We start from the raw sequence: 22361 nt of genomic DNA, 5'->3' as shown, positions 1-22361 counted from the left end.
TAACCTTGAAATGGATTTACTCATAATAAGTCCTAATGAATGAAAGGATTCTTACTTTAAACAAAAATCCCCAAATTGTTCCTGAACCATATTCATGGATTTCTGTTAATATACTTGTTTGGAAAAAGTATTTTACACAATCCTTCAAGATTTTGAGGGGAGTCACTGCAATTCAGTTTTAGAGCCAGTTTGAAACACAGTGCTGAGTCTTTTCATCATCCATTCCTCTACTCCTTCAAAATCTGGAAACTAAATATGAGTAGTTCAGAAAGGTGAGTAGCTTTTGAGAAGGGAAGGGGAGGGGAAGAAATTCTATTATCTGGAATGACAGGCAAATTTTAAGCAAACTCTGAAGACCCACATTTAGCTGTATGAATGTATGAAGACTGTACAAAAAAAGGGGGACAATGGTATAATGGTTAAGAGGTAACAGTTGAGAAGTTAGGCATATCTTGATTGGTAGAGAAACTGCTCACTTTTAGTGAATCCCCAGTCTGTAATGGGATAATTCTAACCCTTAAAATAGCAAAAGTGTTGAGGATTACCTAAAATGTATCCTTGCACAGCCTTTCACTAAATCTGAGGAACCCCTATTATTCTATCAACTTGCCCTTTCCATAAAGAAAATTTCTTCTTGGCAGTGGTACCCTGCTTTTGGAATGTTCTACCTAATATTCAGTTTGATACTAGAAATTGGAGGGGATTGGAAGGATACTTCAACAAAGTATTAACTGAAATCAAAGATACTCTCAAAAGTGGAAGAAGAGATGGAAAGCAGAGCCAATCCATGAACTCTGCTGGAAGACCTAACCTCATTCGGCTCCACCTCTCCAGGAACTGCTTGCATTCAGCCTGTTGTATTATAACTGTAGGAACTGGTATCCAAATCTATCTGTTTTTCATTACCCCTCATCCCTTGCCATATCTTTTGGAAATGAAGACTAAAAAAGAGAGATTATCTCATTTGCAACTGATTTCATGGAAGCTGCTCTAGGAACTGTTTTGCCTAAGTATAGGTATAAATGTTGTAAATGAATACATTAAATACATTAAATGCATTAAATTGTTTTTACCTACCCATCTCTCAGGAGAGCTTTACAAAGTATTTTAAGTTTCAGATAATTTATGTCCACTTGCTCAGCCTTCATTAAAAAAAAGAAATAATGTTAAATTGCATTTGAAATTTCAGGAAAGAAATTATACTTTATAACCATATCTGAATTTGGTTGATCGCTTATGCTAAAAACAAAATAATAAAATACTGTAATGGTGTGTGTTTAAAGAGAATATTTCATAAAACGATGCTGAAGAAACTCTGAAGGGAAGTGATTTGACTGAGGGAGGAAGGGGAAACTAAGGGATAGGCTACATAATAGCATTATGGGTGTTACCAAAGCAAGGAGCAATGCTATCTGATAAATCTGAATAGTATGGCATGTAAGACAATGAAACAACAGACTAGCTAGAGACTGGGAACACAGTGTTCTACAGGAACCAAAATGGTAAAGAACAGTTGGATTTTAAGGAAAGAGGTTTTTCTTAGAGATGAACTAACTGATTTGATTCAATTCTTGACTTCAGGCTGTGGATGAAATGCAGTATTATCCAAAAGTTCTCTTGCCAAGCTTCATACAGTTAATTATTTGAATGTTCTTTCAGGAACGGCCCTTTACAATGCATCCCCTCACACACAGGCAGGATACAGCCATCCCAGTTGTCCGTGTGGCTCTACAGACAATGTCTATACAGTGCAACCTCTGATTACTTGAGCAGTGTGTATGTATGTGTCAATTATCAGGTGAGATTAAGCCTCTTTTATTGTACATCAGTGAGAGAGTATTGATTAAGGTGTCAGATCAGGACAGGAAACCCAGATTCTAGTCTACCTTAGCCATGGAAGCTCAACTAGTGATTTGGGGCCACTCCTGGGTCAATCCAACCTACCTCAAAGGTAGTTATCATAAAGAAAAGTTGTAGGAGAACATGCTACATACACTAACCTGAGCTCTTGGAGGAAAGGTGGAATATAAGTCTAATACATGAAAAAATGTCAGCCTCCTGAGTTGGGCAGTGAAAAAGGGTTCCTTTTACATTATGCAGGGGAAAGTTTACACTATTTTTAGAAAGTCACACACAAATTTTCACAATAAACAAATCTGGCACAATCTTCAAAGGAGATTCTCCTCTTTGTACCATAAATAGTAGCTTGCTTCTTGATCACAACACAGAAACATACCTTCACTGAGATGGCAACTGTCCTGTGAAATGATCCACCCTCTGGAATAAGCCATATCCTAAAGGTGGTGTGTATCTTTTATGTTGGCCTTTCTCAATCTTTTATTATCATCATTTTACAAAAGTTTATTTTGTGTTTTTTAAAATACCTTTATAAACCATTTTGGAAATTTTACAAGGAGGAACTGTCTCAAATACTTTAAATAAATAAATGGCTGGAACAGAAGTTCACAGAGTTGTGGATAATACTAATACTAATAATAATGCCTTCCCAAGCTGGGTCCTCCATTACTAAAAATGGATCTAACAAAATTATCTACATTAAGTGGTGTTTCAGTATTCTAGCAGTTGTCAGAGAGAATTTGCATAATCGTTTATACCCATTCACTGAAAACCAGTAAAACATAACATTTTCATACCTGATCAATATACTCCAGCAGATCAAGTGCCTTCTTGAAGTCATACTCATTAGCTTTCCTGTTCTCATCACATATGTATAACTATTGTATGAAAGAATGAAAACAAAATTAGTTTTAGACTACAAAACATATAAACTATTATGTAAAGAACTCACTGTGGGGCGGAAATCATCCTGTATTTTAACTCCTTTTCACTGAAATATGCCTCAACTGTACTGTCACTTTGAGAATAAGGGAGAGGCATAATATTTTAGATACATGTTCCATATTATAGCCATTGTGTGTAACATTGATTTATGAGAACTTTATTTATTCAATTTATATGGATGTCTATCTCACCGTGGTACATCTGGGCAGCTAACAACAATTAAAAAAACATAAAACAACAAAATAAAATATATAATTGTTCAGCCAAGGTAAAAACCAGTCAACAACAGTTAACATCACTAACTCACAGGCTCTAATTGACAATCCGACCCTCATAACTGGGAATGCAACTACATCTTCAGGGCCATATGAAAGTTATAGAATCATTTAGGCCACAGATTTTCCAATGTATTGAGCTATAAACATTTCAAGACTATGCATTGTTGTCCATAGGCTGGCAAATGACATAATGTGCATCATGACACAAACTTTGCCCCAATTGTATTTGTATCACAACATCACATGTAAAGGACAGGGCTTGGGTCTTGACATCATCATCATTTTTACAAAATCTCAGCTTGCTTTGGATGCCCAGTATCATGGAACACCAAATAATTTTTGTTTTAATGAGCAACAATTATGATAAATTCTTTTAATGAAAATAAAAGGAATATTGACAAAAAACATGTTTTAATGGGGCATTTTAATGGGGCACATAAGCTGTCAAATTACAACAGATTTCATCAATGTGTAATGTGAAATTTCTTGAAGTCTTATAGTTAAGCATACTGCATACTGTAAACTGACAGATCACTACTTGCAAACTGCTTATTGAAGGCAACGTCAGTGTCCTAAAAGCAGTAAAATTCAGAGTAAAGTCAGGGGTAAATAATTTCTTAGAAGTTCAGTACAATCTGAAGAGCCATTTTTCTCTATCATGGAATGCAGCTTGGGGATAATATTGGGGATTCAAAACTGAATAGGTAGCACATCATCTAAATTATCACCCCACTTAGCTGAGACACTGGGTAATGAATTTATTTATTTATTTTTATTATTTATTTCGTATTAAATTTATATGCCACCCATCTCCCCCAGAGGGTGACTTATAAATCTTCTTTACTTTTCCTTCCTACCTGGTTATGAGTCTTATAACATATTCAGATGAAACTAGAAGTAGGGAAAAAACCTTGCTACTATGAGTAATTAAAAAGTGTGAGCAATAGTTCAAATTGGGAGATTATTAGTTAATACCACAGTTGTCTTCCCTTTAGTGCATTCAGTTGGTTCTCTTTTTTTGCCTCTTAGAATTGAATCCTTGGAATGGGGAAGAGGAGATATCCTTTATATCTAAAATGTTTCTTCCCAGGGTTCCTAATCCCTTGATTCCCTACATTTTAAAAGAAGCAAATCACTTGGTAACGTAGTTCTGCAATACCAGTCTTTTAAAGAGTTTGGGCTAGCTAAACTGCTACAAAGCAGTTGTTGGATTAAATCACTAATTTTTTGCACACATGCACAAAAATCTATTGGATAAGGTACTGATACTATAAGTGAACAGAACGAACACAGAAAAGCACAACTATCTGTCTCAGAAATATTGCTGGTACTTAAGTCGTCAAATCATTATTTAATAATGACACTCATGAAGTTGGCAGTTTTCTTCTATAATAACTTACAAGTATACCTTAACCAATTTAGGATGGATATCTTGAAGATATTATATATAATACTGTGGAAGTAGTAGCAATAAAGAATTATTTGTGTGATAAAACTGGGGGTAACAAGATTTATCCAACCACAAGATGTTTTGTATTTCAAGTCACAAGATGTATTCTGCACTAAGATTTTGTGTGCATGTGTACGTGTATGTGATGGGAAAAGAGACATTCAAGTGTTCATACAGTCTTGGGCTCTGAATACATTTATGGTTTTATGAACATGCTGTTAAGAAGTATCTGGAACTGCACAACTTGTGGGTCATCCTAACTAATGAATATTTGAGGTTTTCATATTTGAGGAGTAGTGGAACTTTACTAAGCTGAATTGCTTTGATACAAGGTAAGTAAGCACAACAGCAAGTAAGTAAGTAGTAACCTGGAATGGCCAATTTCCAAACAAGCACACAATATTCAAAGTGCTGATAAACCATAATACTGTTCGGGCTTCAAAGTCAAAAATACAGAGCAAGTTTCATACTAGCTTCAACGCAAATTCTTTTTAAGTGGATTTCAATTCTTGACATTTTAGAATAATATTTAATTCTTTAAAAAATATGTTACAGTGTTTACATGTAACACTTTTCTGCATTCTTTCAAACAATGGAAATCCCTTTGTACAGATGCAAAAATTCAATTAATTAAACAATATAGTAAATACCTCAATGAGCTGGGGGGCACTTAAAACAGGCATTTCATTGAGATTCATCTTCTTCTCTGCCAACAACTGTTCAGGTAGAGTTTCTTGATGCAATAAAAAGCATTCTTGTTCAATAATTTCTTGTATACATGAAAGAAGAAGAAAGAAGCATTATTATCATTACTTAGAACAAGAAGCTACAAATAACTTGCATTCAAAATTATTTAATATGCTGTCAAGAGTCCATGGCTCCAGGAGCCTTTTTTAAAACTGCCAATGTGAAATTATATGAATATAGACCAGAAAGGTTATTTATTTGGTATAATAAATAAGTGTATTTTAAAAATTAATCAAAGGATGATCTACACAATTATGAGTAATTGCGAGTTACAGAGCATGGCAGACAGCTTTTGGGAATATATGGGGTTGAAGATTATGATCTGATTACTTTCTCTGGACATCTATTATTCTTTTCTGCTGATAATATTTTCAACTGTTTTTAATATTGGATGTTGCCCAGACTTGTTTTGAAGTTAAGTAACCTTAGCAATTTGATGAATAAATAAATATTTGTGAGAAACAGAAGAACTATGTTATAAAGTGGACTGCCAGTTCCAAGTCTAATCTTGCAGCTACTCAAACTAATTTCTTCACATATGAAGAGTTTCCTTTTCCTGAATCCTAATCAATAGCCTAGCCAAGCATACAGTTGTTTTTAAAAAAACAATCTTGTTTAGTAACTTTGTTGGTGGCATTCCACAGCTGTGGGAACATAAGCAGCCCACATAATCTCCTGTTCTTAAGTAAGACTCTCTTGCAATGTCCCTACCTCCCAAAATCATTTCTAGATAGCATTATATTATATGGTGATATAATGCAAAGGAAAAAAACCAGCCAAATTAAACAGAGGAAAAGTTCCCTCCAGACTTTTATTTATTTTAGAGGCAGGATGAGGACATTTCAGGGAGGAGGATGGTGAAGGTGAAAACTGGTGGCATGAACTACTTTACTCAGACTGCCATTGGATTTTTTGTATGGTGATTAAACATTCCTAAGGAAAGAATAAGCAGCTTTTACTTGCAAGAAAGTTAAACATCCCTGTTCTAGAGAGCAGGGAAAAAAAATCAGTAAGTAAGCCTTTGCCATATACTTTTATTAGTTAATTAAATTCCAAGCTCCTAGTAACCATGTGGATAATAGTATAAGTACTTATGATATGGAGACTGTGTTCCCATTTCATATTTCTACAGTGATATCTGCTATAAAAAGATACTTTTCAAAAGAGTAATTAATAAAGCCAAAGCTGTAGATGCATTACAAGAAAGCCAATACTAGAGATGTAGCACCTGCATATATCTACAAATACATAACTTAATCCAAAGCTATAGCATTGTAGATAAGAGTATCTTATTTGAACAGTATCATTTCCCACCACAACTACTTTTTGAGAAATCACTGTAGATATCAGAAGGATGGCAACAGGTCCACTTCAATGAGGAACAGCATAAGGGGTTTCTCTGTATATGGACGGTAATTTTAAAATTTAGCTTAAAAAGTACCTTCAATTTTCTCATTTAACATCACATCCGATATATCGGAAGCTAGCACAGATAGTTTACTTAATCCAAGAAGAGTTTTCTTCTTCGCAAAGTACCTTGTTTCTGTATTTGCTAAATTCTGGAGTGTTCTGTAAGCCTAAGAATGACCAAAATAGTTCTGATTAGATAAAGCTATGAAAGAGGAAAGTTATGCAAGAATAAAAGAACTTTTATATATAGAGAGAACTAAACTCCAAAGTTATTCGTAAATCTTAATTTCCCAAAGCAGTTGTACTTCAAATTACAATTTCATAACTACATATTCAAATTCTGAGACTGATGAGGAAAATCCTCTTTTCTGCTGAGCAGTTTCCTCCAGTTATTTGGGAACAACATAAAAAAGTAAGAATAAGAGGATAAGAATCTTTAAGATTAAAATAGTAACTGAAAATGGAAAACTATCAAGATAAGACCTATTATGAAAGATACATATTTTAGACATGCATCATTATTTATATTTTGATTGAGTTTCTGCATAAAATCTAAAGAGACATCATAAATAATGTTTCAAATTACCAGTTTCATAATAAGAATGAAGAACACACTAAAATAATAACTGCTTCTGTATTTTGGAAACAGTAGATTAGATACATTTTACAAAGCATTTATTCTCTAAGATAGCTGATTCTACAATATCATACTGAATAAGCATATAAGCTTTTTGTTAATGTTTAAAAGCAAAACTAAACAATTTAACCAAATAAATTCAAGGGGAAAAATAGTTGTATAAAAGTGCTTTCTTAAGTACTTTTGTTTGGAATAGTTACCTTTGTGACAGATTTTGAAATAATGAAATCATCTTATAGAATTTTCTTGTTCTAAATTTAAACTATATAACTTAAACTGAAATTTCTTCCACACCATGGTGATTTTACTGAAGAAGAATTTTGGGATGAATTTTGTTGATGTGATTTATAATGAATTTTGGCAACAAGCAATGCTGTCAAGTCTTGAAGGCAAATTTAAGGCCTATGCCTAGACCCAGCGAATCCACAGTTTGATTATGCCTGCACTAACACAAGCAGAGGACTGGACTTCTTTTTTTCTCATGAAAGAATCTTGCTCTCTCTAAATGCAAGCCCCACTACAATTTACAAAAACATTATTTTAAAAAATGTCAGTAACCAACCAAAAATAAGCACGACATACACATGTTTCCATTGGTTCCTTATATTACCAATTCCCGTATGCTTCCCAAGTAGACCAAGGAAGAGGGGAGAAGAGCATTCATTGTATGAGAGGGCTGTGACTAAGGGAAAAGTAAGTGGTTTGTATTATTTTAAAGTATACCTTATCCATGTCATTACTATTGATGTCATGTAGCCAACTGAGATGCTCATGAGCTTGTAAGAAGCTAGCCAGCTGTCCGTGCTGAGCAACTGGCTGTGATAACAGTTTTCCTCTTTTTCCTTTTTCCAAATACCAACGGAACAGAAAATCTGAAAAATTCTAAAAAATAACATTACATAAGTATAAGGATCTGCTTTACAAAATATGGTCTTGTGAAGCTGAAGTATAGATCTCTAAAAATGGAAAACACATATTTCCTTCCACTGGAACAATTTTCAATTTTTGTAGTAAAGAAAAAATATATAAATGCTGTCATTCATTTTACACACTTTGCAATTCAGGATTAATTACAAATGAAATAGCTTTTCATATAACTTACATTCAAAACAAAACAATTACTTTATTACTGATTCCAGCTAAATAGCAGAACAGAAGATCACCTAAAGTTTATGATATAAATAACACAGCAAGTTTTAAGGATTTCCAATAGAGAATCTATACAGTGCACATTTTTTGTTAAATATGCTGCCCAGAGCCTTGTTTTTTGAGATGGGCGGCTATATAAATCAGACAGACAGACAGACAGACAGAGTATCAGTACACTGAAGCATTTCTTTGGCTCTCTGCTGCCAATAGCAGAATCCTGTGAAAATTTATAGAATAGCCTTCTTTCACCTTTTTCCAAAATCACAAATTAAAAAGAACAAATAAGAGACAATGAAAAAAGCAGCATATCTTGGAAGAAAATGCAAGGGCCCAGAATCCAAGCACATTTTCATTTTTTGCCAGGGGTGGGGGACTGAGTCTATGATGTTCCAAATCTTCCCTGCCCATTCCTATTGTTTCATGTTTTATGAAGCTGAAACAATCTTACAGCCAAAGCTTGCTGGTTCAAGGATTACATGACAACAGCCACAGGCAAAATGCATCATCCAAATATTAAATGAACATCTTATTACAACTAACTAGCTATATAAATTGAAGAAATAAATAAAAATAAATAAACTGTATTTATTATATATATTGTATCCTGCTGTAGCTTTAATATGTAAGTACTTAGTGGGCAAGTTGGATGTGTCACTGGCATAATAATGCAACATATTTTCTTGACCATCTATGCATAAACCACCCTTAAATGTCATGGAATACACAGATCATTTATGTACATTTTATCCCTGTTTGTGTCCATGTTTGTTTCTGCCCAAGCTCTGAAAAGAAATGGGAACATTTTAAATGGATAGAAAAACATTCTTCAGTTTATTTCCTTGACCTAATTGCTTTCTTTCATGAAGTAGACAGGATTCCCAGGATTGTCTGGGATAGAACTATTAGTACTATCACTTTTGCTTTCTACTCATTTTTCTCTTTCGCTAGCTTTCTGAGAAAATGAAGAACCAAGCTGCTTCCTGTTTTTTTAATATGTGATGCTTCTCATCATGTATTCTAACTATTCACCAACTATTATAGCTATTGGCCAGGTTATTTTGATCAGTCAAGAGAAGCTTGGCCCCTAGCAAGCATCCACTATTATGGTTCAATCTGAAAATTAAATTTTTTATTCCCTCATGTGAACGCCTAATATGTCTTCAGTCGTGCAAAGGGCAAGTTGTCATCCTGGTTTAACATTACTTCCTCCTCTGTCAAGTGCTCCTCTGCCCAATGTTAGTCATCAAGTGGTTATTTCTAAAGTAGGAGTAGACAACCCTGAAGGCAGCTGAGCACATGTTGGTCCTTTGCCTTATGTTATATTAAATGTTCCCATGTGACTTGTTTTGCTTAATTGGCATATCTGCAGAATGCATGTTTGCACACTAATTTATAATGCACATTTTACAGTTCAAGTCCTGGAACAGTAGCTTTCTGGATAAAGGTAAGACTGACAATTCTCTCTGTAACTTGAAAAAATACGGGACAATTTAGACAGAAAATCCTTTAGACAAATTATGTGGAAAAAAAGTATGATTTGACATTATATGATGGGTGTTGAACTTAAATGACAAAATCTCACTATGGTAAAATGGTTACTTTAATACCTCACCTGATCAGCAAACTGGGTCATGTAGCGTTGTAATCTGCTTTGATTATCAGTCTGTTCACACAGTTGTACCAAAATATCAAAGTCACAATATTTTTCTGCAAGAGCAGCTGCTAGCTGGTATTGTTTGAGCAAAACTGGACAAAAATCAAACAAAACAAAAAACTCAACAGATCAAACATGTTTATCTTGTAAGCACTTTTAAATTAGATAATATTAATTGTCAAAGAAAATAATACTATATCTTCACAATACAATTTATGCATGAAATGTCTACCAGATGCATGGATGTTACGCTGCCTTGAAGTGGACAGGTAGTACCTTTTTTTCTTCAGTAAGTTCTGGCTTTTATCTGTTGCAATTTATTTATTTATTTAGCAAATTTATATGGCCACCCATCTCACATAATGTGACTCTGGGCAGCGTACAAATACAGCAACAATTAAAACAACATAACCAATCTTAAAACACTGAACATGAATCAAAATAAAAGACGAAAAAGCCAATTGCTATCAGTGCAATATTCTATCCACATTCAACAGATTGGTAGACTGGTAGTAGCAGAGTGGGTAATTAATAAACATTCAACAACTTTTAGAAACAGGATACATGAGATGGTATATAAACAAGCACTCTCAAGCCATTTTATTTGTTTACAAAGTAGTAATGCAATTTAAAGGAGGAATTCAATTGACTTATCCTTGTATACCATGAACTCTATAGTGCATTCCCCTGTGGAAAGGAAGCTTTATTACAATCAAGGGAACTGTACAAGCACAAACTGCAAAGTTGGGATTTGGCAAAGGAGCAAGAAATCACAGTGAATTAAGTGGTGAAGGTTCTCTTGCCAAAGGTGAGGTCTTGTCTGTATGGATCAATTTGTATAGTTATAACCCAAATCCTCACAGCTGCATGTGCTTTCCAAAAAACCTTGGTGGAGCCCACAGAGTCCTTCCAAAGTTGGCTACCAAATTGTTGCTTTTAATATGAGAGAAGAGGGCAATTATTAAATATGTGGGGAATAATCACATTTAGTAAAAACTACCCCAAGTGAAGCTTAACTGCTGCTAAGTACATATACATGTCCATCTAGTTTCCTGGCAACAGTATCTAAGTGGTTTGCATTCATCTTCTTCCAGAATGCTTTTTTAAATTTCCAGTCCACAAGCTGGGGATTTCCCAGGGCTCTCCCATTTAAAAGCTAAGCAGATCTCAGCCTGCGTAGCTTTTTGAGATAAGCCAAAGTCAAATACATGCTGCCATCTGCTGGGCTTCATAAGGTTACATTTAATTGAATTTAAATCAAACCAAATGCAGTTTTTCCCTACTTTGGGGAATGCATATCCTAATGTATCACTGCAATATGAGCAATCTACCTGAAAAAAGTTGTGCACCTCTGTCCTAACTAAAAAAATAGGGTCTGGTAATTATGACTGAATGCAAAATTACATTAAATAATAATTCTGGTAAATGATTTCCCCCATGATCTCTTCTTTTTAAAGAGAAAGCAACTTAAACCTGTCTAGAATAAAACTGGAAGAATTGAAAAAGGAATAACACCTTGTGAAACTTTGCTTTAGTTTCATATGCCACATTTTTATTTGGTGCTATAAACGTAAAGAGGTTCTGCTCTCCTTAAGCCTCTGTCTTTTATGTCTTATTGTTTTTGTTTCATGTTTTGTAAAATTGTAAACCATTATTAGGAATTTAAACATCACCTTGCAGAAAAACAGCAGCACTTACGTAGTGGTAACAATAATTCTGATCTTTTCTGTTCATATTCTACATGCAGACTGTTATAACGTTCCTGATGCTCAGGCTGGTCCACAGATTTAAGCTGCGAAACATAACCATCCAGAAAGCAATCCAGCAGTGCCACCAGCTGTTCTATCACTATGCTACGAAGCTTACTGTTAGCCTGTGGATAAACCTTCTTCAGAATGATTTCATGTTGCTGCACTATTGTTGTTCGCACACCAACAGATGCTGGAAAAGATCATAAAAATATTTTAATGACATTTCTACTAGTTGAAACTTTAACACAAACATAGTACATAGATAAGTTAAAAGTAAAATGGAAATGCTTATGTGAATGAATTGTTTCTAAGCAAAGCAGCATTTTTTAGTACAACGAACAGGCTTTCCAACAAGGAGAAGAAGAATGAGCATAAAACCACTGCAGTAGAGAAAAAGCTGTGGTTCACAAAGGAAAAGAACAATTTCTAGAGCTCAAAAGTATCCATTTATGCTCCCATACCCATTCAAATGAGGTTGATTTACGTTTCTTGTACAAATAATTGAATATACTATCAATAGCATCCTAATATATTTTTGCCCCACCAAATAAGTGCATAGGTTAGGGTGCATGAATAACTGCACTGTGTCCAAATCAAGAATAAAAATGCTGCTGGGTAAATTAATATGTTAACATTAAACTTCAGGAGGTGGAGTTAAGAAATGAAAGCAATTCACATTTTCAAAATACCCTTAGTTTTATCCTCAGGAAACCTGTCACTGGCATCAGAAAACAGCATTCTGATTAAATACACAAAATGGAGAGAATTGTTTAAAGGCTAATACTAGCTATGTGTAAGAACTGTATAATTAGGACCACGTTATAAACTGGCAGCAAAACATCATGAATACCATTTTAATTATTCTCACCTGTCCAAGGTACATACTCAGGTTCAACTTCAGTGGGATCTCTTATTTTATATAAAGAAGTTTTAGATTGGCGATCTTGGATAGCAGCTTTTAGCATATCCTTCAAAAGAAAACATGACAAAGAAAATATATCTTGTCAAAATTAATTTCATCGAGCTTGCCATGTTTTTAACATAAATATAATTCTTAATTATGAACTCATGTAGTCATTTTTGTAATGATTATAGACCACTGACAAATAAAATAAAATGCACTTGCAAAGACATGCCCCTAGACAAAAGCCAAGTATCATAATGGATTCAGAATTTTTTAAAAATAAGGAAACAGATGGAAAAGTGTCCTACAGTTTCATATACTGCTTTTGTTTTCAGCAACAGTAAATTCCGGGGGGCGGGGGGACATCAGATTGTTTAGAAAAAAGTTTTAAACATTTTGGTTCATAAGATGTCTGGTCCAAAATTAGAAAATCATTTGCAGGTTTAATCATCCACAAATGTATGTATTTGATAACTAAATAGGCAACACTTTACTGATAGAATCTTTTTCATATTTCTGTTCATTGTTTTATTATGTTGCAATTTCATCTACAATAACTAAAAGTAACTTTGCCTGAACAAATAAGAAAACAAAATATAATAAGGAGCAAAATCCTAAATACAACCCAGTGTAGACTGGCAATTGGATAAGAAAAATAGAACATGAGTGGCAGGAAGGTATACCGAGAATGGTCTTTGCTTGAATGGAATTACTGGCAAAAAATCTGAACTAACTCACTGCTTTTAAAAGAAAGGACACTTTGTAACTTTTTAATTTCATTTTACTATGGACAATGAGTTTAGCTACCTTTAAAAAAATGCTATTGAAATTTTCTCTGTCTTACTTCAATCTTGTCAATTTCCCCAAGATATCTTCCACATTTTTTTCCCCTTTACAATGTGTAATATGTTGCAGTGGTAACAGATGGTAGTGGTCACACCTATAAGAGTGGCTAATAATGTAGAAACTTAAAACAGGAGGTTCTTGATGATGGCACCCAACTATGGAATTATCTCCCAGGCACATCATGGTTGGTCTTCAAGTGTCAAGGTTTTTGGTAGAAACTATACATGTCTCTTCACCAAGGTGCTTGGCATGTAATATTGTTATACATTGCTTTTTGAGCTAGTACTTATTCTGGCTTTTGTGATACCTTTCTTTCATGTTTTTGAATATTATATAACACTTCAATTGACTTCTTCAAAAAGAATACAGACTGATCAGATTCCTCCTTTTTTAAATTAACCACTACATTAAAACACAATAGTAGACTAAGCAGTTTAAAATCCCACCAATTTCAGTGTACGGAATTTAAGCACATGTTTAATTGTCCTACTCAAATTACAAGATCTAAAATTATTTCTCTGACTTCAGTAAATCTAAAATTTGCTTGATTTCTGGGTAAATCAAACAAGCAGACATATTCATAACAAGGAGGGTGCTAGTGAGATTCCCCCAACTTCACCACACTACACTATCCTGCACACTCCATAAATGTGCTCCAGAGGAGTAAAGAATCCTTCAGAACAGATTTACAGAAGTACATAGAGATAGAAAAATGTTAAGTCTTACTGCATGGATAGAAATCTGCTTATACAACATTAGATATAATCAACTTTGCTGGTTTCTGACACAATTATTAACACAGAATATCATACCTTTATGATATTGTTTACATCGACAACTATTTTACCCCATTCCTCAGACTGAACTGATGTATCCTTCAAGACTTGTTTTTCCTTTTCCAGTAAGCATTCAAAAATAGTATCTATCTGAGAAACCTGAAAAACAAAAAAGTGTCACACTTCCACTTGGTGAAAACACCGGGTGCTGAGTTTTTAAAAGATTCACATTGGGGTAGGCAACCTTGCATATACTGCATAATTTTAATTTTCATTATTAAGGCATGACTGCCTTCTATTAACTTTTTCTCTCTGTTCCAAGACATTTGGACTATATCTGGGGTGCTTTCAGGATCCTCATATATTTGAAGGTTTATTCATGCTGAAAATCATTGTGATTCTAGCTAGCAAATAATTCTCACCTCTCTAAAGAAAACATCAGCAGGTGTTAGACCCGAAGGAATGTCATCTTCTCTTTTGTTCAAAGCAATCTGTATTGCAGAAGTCACAAGATCTGGCAATTTGTAATGATAGTTCTTGAGAGCAATAGCTGCTGCTAATTTTTCTGCATGTTCACAAAGTAATAACCGAGTTGCCATCAGGATGCCTCTTACTTGAACACAACCCAGACGTCCAAAGAGATCAACCTTAGATAGAGATAATTGTAAATAAAAATAATGTATGCCACATTGTTATTCATATTTCTATCTGACAGCATTAGGAGCTCACCTGGCGAAGAAAATCAATGTACATAGAATGTGCTTGCGATTTATTATCCAGCTGGTGAAGAATAATGATGGATGAGTTGGTAAAATTTGCTGCATCTGGACAAAAATGTGATCAACAGCATTTAAATGTTTACTTGCTTCAAATCTTTGAAAGTGTCATTTTACTTTTCAATTAACTTAAATATTTTATATACACAATTCTTTCAAAAGCTATTTGCCCCCCTTTGGATTTTTGCATATTTTTGTCAGTATTATATAAAGGGAATCTAACAGCAATGTGTTTGTTTCTTTCCTTTGGATCAGGCTCAGCTGTAATTTCACATCAAAATCTATAAAGATGTCTACTCCAAGAAGTCAATAAACTCTCTAATCATGAATATATTCATGTTCAATACATACTGGATGATATAGCAGCTTTCTTAAACAGAGGAATACATCATATGGAGGTTTTCTGGGTTCAGCACTATTTTGGATGCCTTTGCCTATTTCTGCCCACCATGCATTATTTCTGAAAAATGCAGATTTGGTCAGGATGTGTATGCAACTGAACAACTATTTTGTTTTGAACATGGAACCATCATGTTTCAGAAATTTCATTAAACTGCTTGGGTCAGTCAATGCTTGACAGAAAATAAAGTAGGTACATTTGGGTGATTTAGAAGATATAAAAATCTGAACAGAGTGAGTAAGGCAAGCCAGGTACCTGTATGTGTCATCATCTTCTTTCCACACCAGCTCTCAGCATGGCATGTCTACAGGCCTGCCCACCCCAATTTCTCCAACACCTTCCTTACTTCCCCAGCCATCAACATCCCTCCATAACATATTCCCCAGCAATCTTCTCAATACTTTCTTTCCCTTTCCCCTGAGCCATCGCTGGTGTTGTAGCAAAGCATATCCCACTGGATGGCTTGTCTATGTACCATCCCAACGCCTTCCCCTTCTTCCCACCCTCCTGGACAGATACATGAGAATGTTGGTCATATTCCAGAATGCACTCTAAATTCATTTCAGGCAACAAGAAGATTCAAAAGGATTGGCTATACTTTTGGAGTTATACTTAAACACGCTGAGAAGGTCCCAGCTGGAGAATACTGTTGTAGAAGAACTCCTTGGAATATCCTGCAATGCACAGGAATTGCCAAGCGTCCAAGGTAAAAGTAAAAAGGGCTACCTAAAATTCTGGTATTCAGTATTCTCTGCTGTTGCCTCAAGAAGAGAAAAAGAAATACAAAACCTTCCACAGATTGTGACTGTATGTATATGTATGTATATAAATGACATAGGAAGAAAACATTTTTTTCCCTTAATTTTCTTACTTTTGGCACGTGAAGTTTCCACTCTGGTCCGCAACATAAAGAAACACTTCAAAGCACTCTGACACATATAGACAGCACTAGGCTATGGATGGCTGCTCAGGAATATGCTTTTCAGTTTATGTGAGATACAGGTCAGGCCTGTTGAATTTTCCTGTTGCCCATAGTGAATGGAGAGTGTGTTCATTCCAGAGCATGGCCCACACTCTCCTGCACCAATCCAGGAGGGAGGAGAAGGAAGGGTCTGGGAAGATATGGGGTGAGAAAGGGGAAGACTGGCCAATGCGATATGCCATACTGGGACATCAGTAATGGCAGCTGAAGAAAGGAGAGGAGGGAAGGAAGAAAGATGCTAGGAAAATCAGAAAGTGGGCAGGCTGGTGGGATATCCTGCACTGGAACACTGGGACTAGCTGAAGAGCTAAAGAAGCTGGGAAAACTGGGGATAGCTGGACTGCCATCCTGGGAGATATTGCATGGAGAAGGGGATTGCTAGCTTTGCTCCCCTGCCCCTCGGTATTAATTTCCTTGGCACTGCCCCACTCTCCTCATCCCAAACCACTTCTGCTGCAACATCCCTATTCTATTTCATGCAAAATATCTAGCATGTGTGTTTCAGTTCAGGCACAGACCACTAGCAAACAGCTATTCCATGCATATCCACAATAATATTGTAATGTATCCTATTAAGGGCTACCCATGAAGTACACTTAGGTCCAATATACGTAAACATATTTATTGTTTCCCCTTTTAATACGTAAGAATCCATACCTTCAGGTACAGCTTCAGCCCACCGTGGATCAGACGTAGGATAATCATCTATTAATTCTTCACTGACTTGAGTTACGGCTCTATCAAGATCAGCATCAGGACCTAAAACTGCTTCCTGGGGAAAAAGCTCAGCAATTGTGGCATTTGCACCCTTCACATCCTTCCTGCAGTGAATAAAAAGGCGATTGTAAGTCAATCATTATAATGAGATATTAACTAGGGTAGCTTGGTGGTAATAGTATTCTTTTCTGGTTGAGCTTCCCATTTTGAATACTTTATTAATGAAAGGCCATGTGATATTTTGAAGATCAGGGGTAAAGAGGGTAATCTGGCCAAAAGACTATTGCAATAATCCAGATATGAGACAATCAGGGCATGAACCAGTTTTGCCCTGACTGGAGTTCTGTGATAAGGAACTGATCCTATGAACATTCAATAAATGGAAGTTACAAGTGTTGATGGTTTTACTGATGAAAGGCTATAAAGCAAGTCATTCACTGAGTTGGATACCTAGGTTCCCCACCATTGAGGAGGTCTGCAGCTGGCAGCCCTGAAAACAGAAAGGATTTACATGTTTTCTTTTGGAGTAGCAGTCCCTTGCTTTCACTGTAGCCACCCATTTTTTCCTTCTACAGTCTTCAGAAGTTTATTTCTAAACTGTTGCTATTCGTTTTGACATATTTTGGCTTAGTGATCAACTTACACCCTGGAGTCTGCCTTCTGTCCATCTCAAACTGAACATGGACAAGACAGAGATTGAGATGGACAGAAGGCAGACTCCAGGGTGTAAGTTGATCACTAAGCCAAAATATGTCAAAACGAATAGCAACAGTTTAGAAATAAACTTCTGAAGACTGTAGAAGGAAAAAATGGGTGGCTACAGTGAAAGCAAGGGACTGCTACTCCAAAAGAAAACATGTAAAAGCCAAGATGTCTGTGTGCTTTTACAGTTTTTTATGTGTAATTGTTTTTATATATTTATTTTTTAATTGTTGTACATGGCCCAGAGTCACCTTGTGTGAGATGGGCGGCTATGTAAATATGATAAATAAATGAATCAATAAGTTAGGGGCTGTTATCCTTTTGTCTACTCTGTAAGTGGGAGCTCATGAGAACTGTAATAGTTATATGTGCTTGCATGCCTCAACTGCTTCTTGGCAATTTAACCCTGACTATGGAACATATACTGTAAATATATGGAGCAACACTATAAAATAAAGCTCTAAAAAGATACTTTCAAAGCTCAGAGATATCCTGTTATGAATAATGAGGCTAAGCCTGGGTTAGCAAGAAGGCATGTGATAACTGACTGGTGGAGCTGCCAATGAAAGCACAGCAATGCAGGACACCTTCCAGGATATTCAAAAGAGAGAAGGAATCAAAGAGAGGGATTTGGATGGTGTGGGTAGGAGGGATGTGAAGAATGCTCAGAGTCCTATCTTAGGAAAATCTCTGTCAAGAAAGTGGGTTATGAATATATATTTATTTATTAATTAAATTTGTATGCCAGTGGCAGAAAAGGCATGTATTGACAGACTATAGATACATTGTAATGTTAAGTAAACCTAGTAGTCATCAATTTTAAGTTACTTAACAAAAGTTAATTTGTTTCTTTAAATGTTACAAAAGTGATTGTGTCGTTCCATGTCTTCCCCATGTTCCACTTGGCCATGTTATTTCAAAGACATAAAGAAAGAAAAGGGTTTGATGGAGCCAGCAAGACTAAGAAATCCTATACAGATGCAGGCTATCCCAAAGAATGGGATTTTGCCTTTGTTATATGATATGTAATACATTAAGGTTTTGAGAGTGCAACCAATTAGAACATAAACCTTGGATTTTTAATCCACTACTTATAAACGATATATCTTCCCAACTGACTTCTTAAGCATACAGTAAACTCAATAAAGGCAATATTAACATTCTCCTTACACCACTGATTATTTAATTATTTAATATATTTATTTAGTACCTGCAAAACTGTAAGAAAGAAGATTTTAGCATTTTAGTTTTATCTTCTTGGGCTACAATATCCATTCTGGAAGATCTATCAAAACCAATGCTCTGAAAAAGAAAAGTAGAAAAAAGTGAAAGTTGAAGGATTATTCAACTACAAAAGAACAATAAAAACAACACGGTGTGGCAAAAGATGCTACCAGGAATTAAATGCCAGGCAATACTTTTCCCATCCTCTCTTTCAGAGTTCCAATTAGTTATTACCTCATCATTGGGCTCAGCTACAGAATAGGCTAAAGAATCCTCAATGTCTTCTGGAAGTAAAGAAGTGGTTTCCTTGGAACATATAGCTACAAGTCCACTTTTTCGAGCAAAAAAAATGGGAAGTTGAGCAGAAGAACCTGCTCCTAAAATTTTATCACCTAAAATACAAAAAAAAAAAAAAAAAAAAAGGACACACATCATCAACATAGTTTTGACCGAGGTTCAGTATGTTTTGGATGGCAATTCATTCTTCTTGAAAGAGCAGAGCCTCAGTCTTTGAGTGTTCCTTGGTCCTCAACTGTCACTGGATTTTCAAGCAGTGACTGTGACAAGGAACAAGTTTCCAGAATTATGGTTAGTGTGTGAGCTGCAACCCTTGCTAAATTGGTCAGTTTGGTCAGTGTTTATCCATGCCTTAACTGTATCCCAACTTGATACTGTAATGTACAGGTAGTCCTTGCTTAACGTTCAAAGTTATGTCGGCACTGAACAAATGGTAGTTACCAGTCCTTGAAGTTACTATTGCAGTGCCCCCACGGTCACGTGATCAAAATTCAGATGTTTGGTAACCTACCCGCATTTACAACCACAGTGTATGCTTCAACTCCTCCCACCTGCCTATCTTCCCCCATCTCTGCTCTTTTGGCTGCCCTCTACTCGGTCACTGCCCCCCACTGACTTTTGCCATCTTCTTTCTCCCACTGCTGAGGCGCACCCACCTGAGGCACCTGCCAGCCCTTTGCGAGGCCTTCGTGATAGCCACCTATCTCCCCCCCATCTCTGCCCTTTTGGCTGCCCCGCACTCCGTCACCTACCCCTGCTGTCCCCCACCCCCCCCAGCTGACTACTGCCTTCTTCCTCCCAATACTGAGGCACACCCTGCCATGGCAGCTCTGGCCCTTCAGGAGGCCTCATGGGGGTGGTGGGGGGGTGGCAGGGGTAGCCAGTGGAGTGCAGGTCAGCCAAAAGGGCAGAGATGGGGAGGAGATAGATGGGTGGGGCGAGTTGAAGGAAAGGCAAGCACGGCAGAAGCGTGAGACCCTTGCCTAACAACATCATGGTCCTTGCCTAATGACCGCAACTGGGGCTACCAGAACTGCTGTTGCTAATTGGTGTGGTCACGTGACCTAATGACCACTTTGCTTAGTGATGGAAATTCCAGTCCCAATTAGGGTTGTTAAGCAAGGACTACTTGTATTGTACATATGGCCACCCTTGAAAACTGCCTGCAAGTTGCAAATGGTGCAAAATGCAGCAGCTAAACTGCTAACTGGTGCAAACACAGGAATCACATGATGGCTGTACTGAAAAATCTACGTTGGTTACCAATTGCTTACTAGTCATACTTTAAGGTGTTGGTTTTAACCTTTAAAGGCCTAAATGGCTTAAGAGTGATTGAAGAACTGTCTCTTCTACCATGAACCCTAAAACATCAACATCTGTAGGTGAAGGTTTCTGAAGATGCTCCCACTATTAGAAATTTGGCACACAGGACAAAACTTCTCATTTGTTCATAGCCTAGAAACAATAAGTGGTTGTCTCCCTCTCCATTGTTTTTGACTTTGATTCATGAAGTTACATACAGTGCCATTTAGGAAAAGAAAATTCTACACCCATAAGAATCACTCAGTAATGCAGCAAGTTTTATTTTTAAATTTCATAGTCACCTCTAAAATGTAGTCACTAGTCAATGATGAGAGGAATAAGAATCTTTACTGAAGTTCTGGAGAAAGACTGAACACTTTATTAGCTTGTGTTAAACAGTTTAAATTTCTTAAAGATTCTCACCCTGAGCACTAAAAGTAATCTTCTCCTGTGGTAAAGAGGTTCTTCCTGTTCCAGTTGAACAAGCAAATACCTCATTTTCAGTATAAAGACAGGCAGAATGGCTGGAAAAATCTGGGACTATTAAATGACATATCAGTTCTTCAGGCTGAAAAAAATGGCATTAAGTATTACAAGAAATAACAATATTTAGGAATGAAGCATTACTAAAAGCAGCAATACCATCTTCTTGGTAGGCCTGACATACATACAAAATATTAATTGACAAACTTGATGCTTGATGACTACCAGGACAGGAATAGCAGGTTATAAATTGCAAACCTACAGTTTTCCATAATGACACATCATTCTTATATTCTTTCTGAACTCTTATTAATATATTGATAAAAATAACACACACATACTTTTTCCTAATGTACATAGAATAGACTAATGATAAATCCTTTTCTAAATCCCATGAAATCCAGTCGGATACATATGAGTCATTTTATAGTACATTTCAGTACATATCTATTCAGGATTCTCAAAGAGTTCCATGCAAAGACTTGCAGCATCAATTTCTTGTTTTACAGAGTAAATTAAAGTACTTACTGGTTCTATTTTTTTAAATCTTTAGCTGTACTATTTTTAGCAATATTTAAGCATCACTACGAGACAACAGGCAACTAGACAGGAAGAGAAATACCTTCTGTTTCTATTTTTTTTTTATATTAAATATTTTTTTATTTTTACAACAAACACAAAACATACATGAACAAACAAAAACATAGAAAGGCATAAAAAAAGCATCTTCCATTTTATACCGTGTGTCAACCAGTTACCAACTCATTGGTGCCCCTTTCATAATCTTAAATTCTCATATCATCTATTCAAAATATACTTGTATACTTATCAATTAACAATTATTAATCATTCATAGCTAATCTATAGAATCATTTTTACAAGAAATTTTAACTTTCAATAGGATTAGTAATACATTTTCATCTATCGATTATATGTGTATATATATAATAATTATCAAATTTCTATTATAAAATTTCCTAATCCATTACATTACTATATTTTCTCAGTGTCATATAAAATTACTTATCTTCTTACTCTAATTTCAAATCTCAATTTAACTCATCTCTGCACATT

The 22361-nt window shown here is 35.6% G+C and overlaps 1 protein-coding gene across 3 annotated transcripts in view; it reads right to left on the bottom strand.

The window, feature by feature from the left end:
* The window catches only part of NUP133 (nucleoporin 133), a 37307-nt gene that overhangs the window by 2100 nt on the left and 12846 nt on the right, over window positions 1-22361 (bottom strand). For 2 of the 3 annotated variants that reach the window (XM_088143437.1, XM_088143443.1), the window contains 15 exons: window positions 21228-21372; window positions 19440-19597; window positions 19192-19283; window positions 17220-17383; window positions 15134-15228; window positions 14827-15051; window positions 14441-14563; window positions 12747-12846; window positions 11826-12068; window positions 10086-10219; window positions 8048-8206; window positions 6719-6854; window positions 5181-5299; window positions 2655-2735; window positions 1078-1142 (listed from right to left, as the gene is read on the bottom strand). In XM_088143437.1, coding sequence (XP_087999563.1) covers window positions 1078-1142; window positions 2655-2735; window positions 5181-5299; window positions 6719-6854; window positions 8048-8206; window positions 10086-10219; window positions 11826-12068; window positions 12747-12846; window positions 14441-14563; window positions 14827-15051; window positions 15134-15228; window positions 17220-17383; window positions 19192-19283; window positions 19440-19597; window positions 21228-21372 — 2039 coding nt within the window. The remainder of the gene's footprint in view (window positions 1-1077; window positions 1143-2654; window positions 2736-5180; window positions 5300-6718; window positions 6855-8047; window positions 8207-10085; window positions 10220-11825; window positions 12069-12746; window positions 12847-14440; window positions 14564-14826; window positions 15052-15133; window positions 15229-17219; window positions 17384-19191; window positions 19284-19439; window positions 19598-21227; window positions 21373-22361) is intronic. The other variant, XM_088143442.1, reaches the window with a different exon arrangement.

The sequence above is a fragment of the Python bivittatus genome, unplaced genomic scaffold (genome assembly GCF_059951505.1).
Source record: "Python bivittatus isolate LINGU-HERP-01145 unplaced genomic scaffold, Pbiv_v1 ctg000020_np1212, whole genome shotgun sequence".
NCBI lineage: Eukaryota > Metazoa > Chordata > Lepidosauria > Squamata > Pythonidae > Python > Python bivittatus.
Note: the sequence above shows the minus strand (reverse complement) of the source record. Positions and strands in the feature narration are given on the sequence as shown.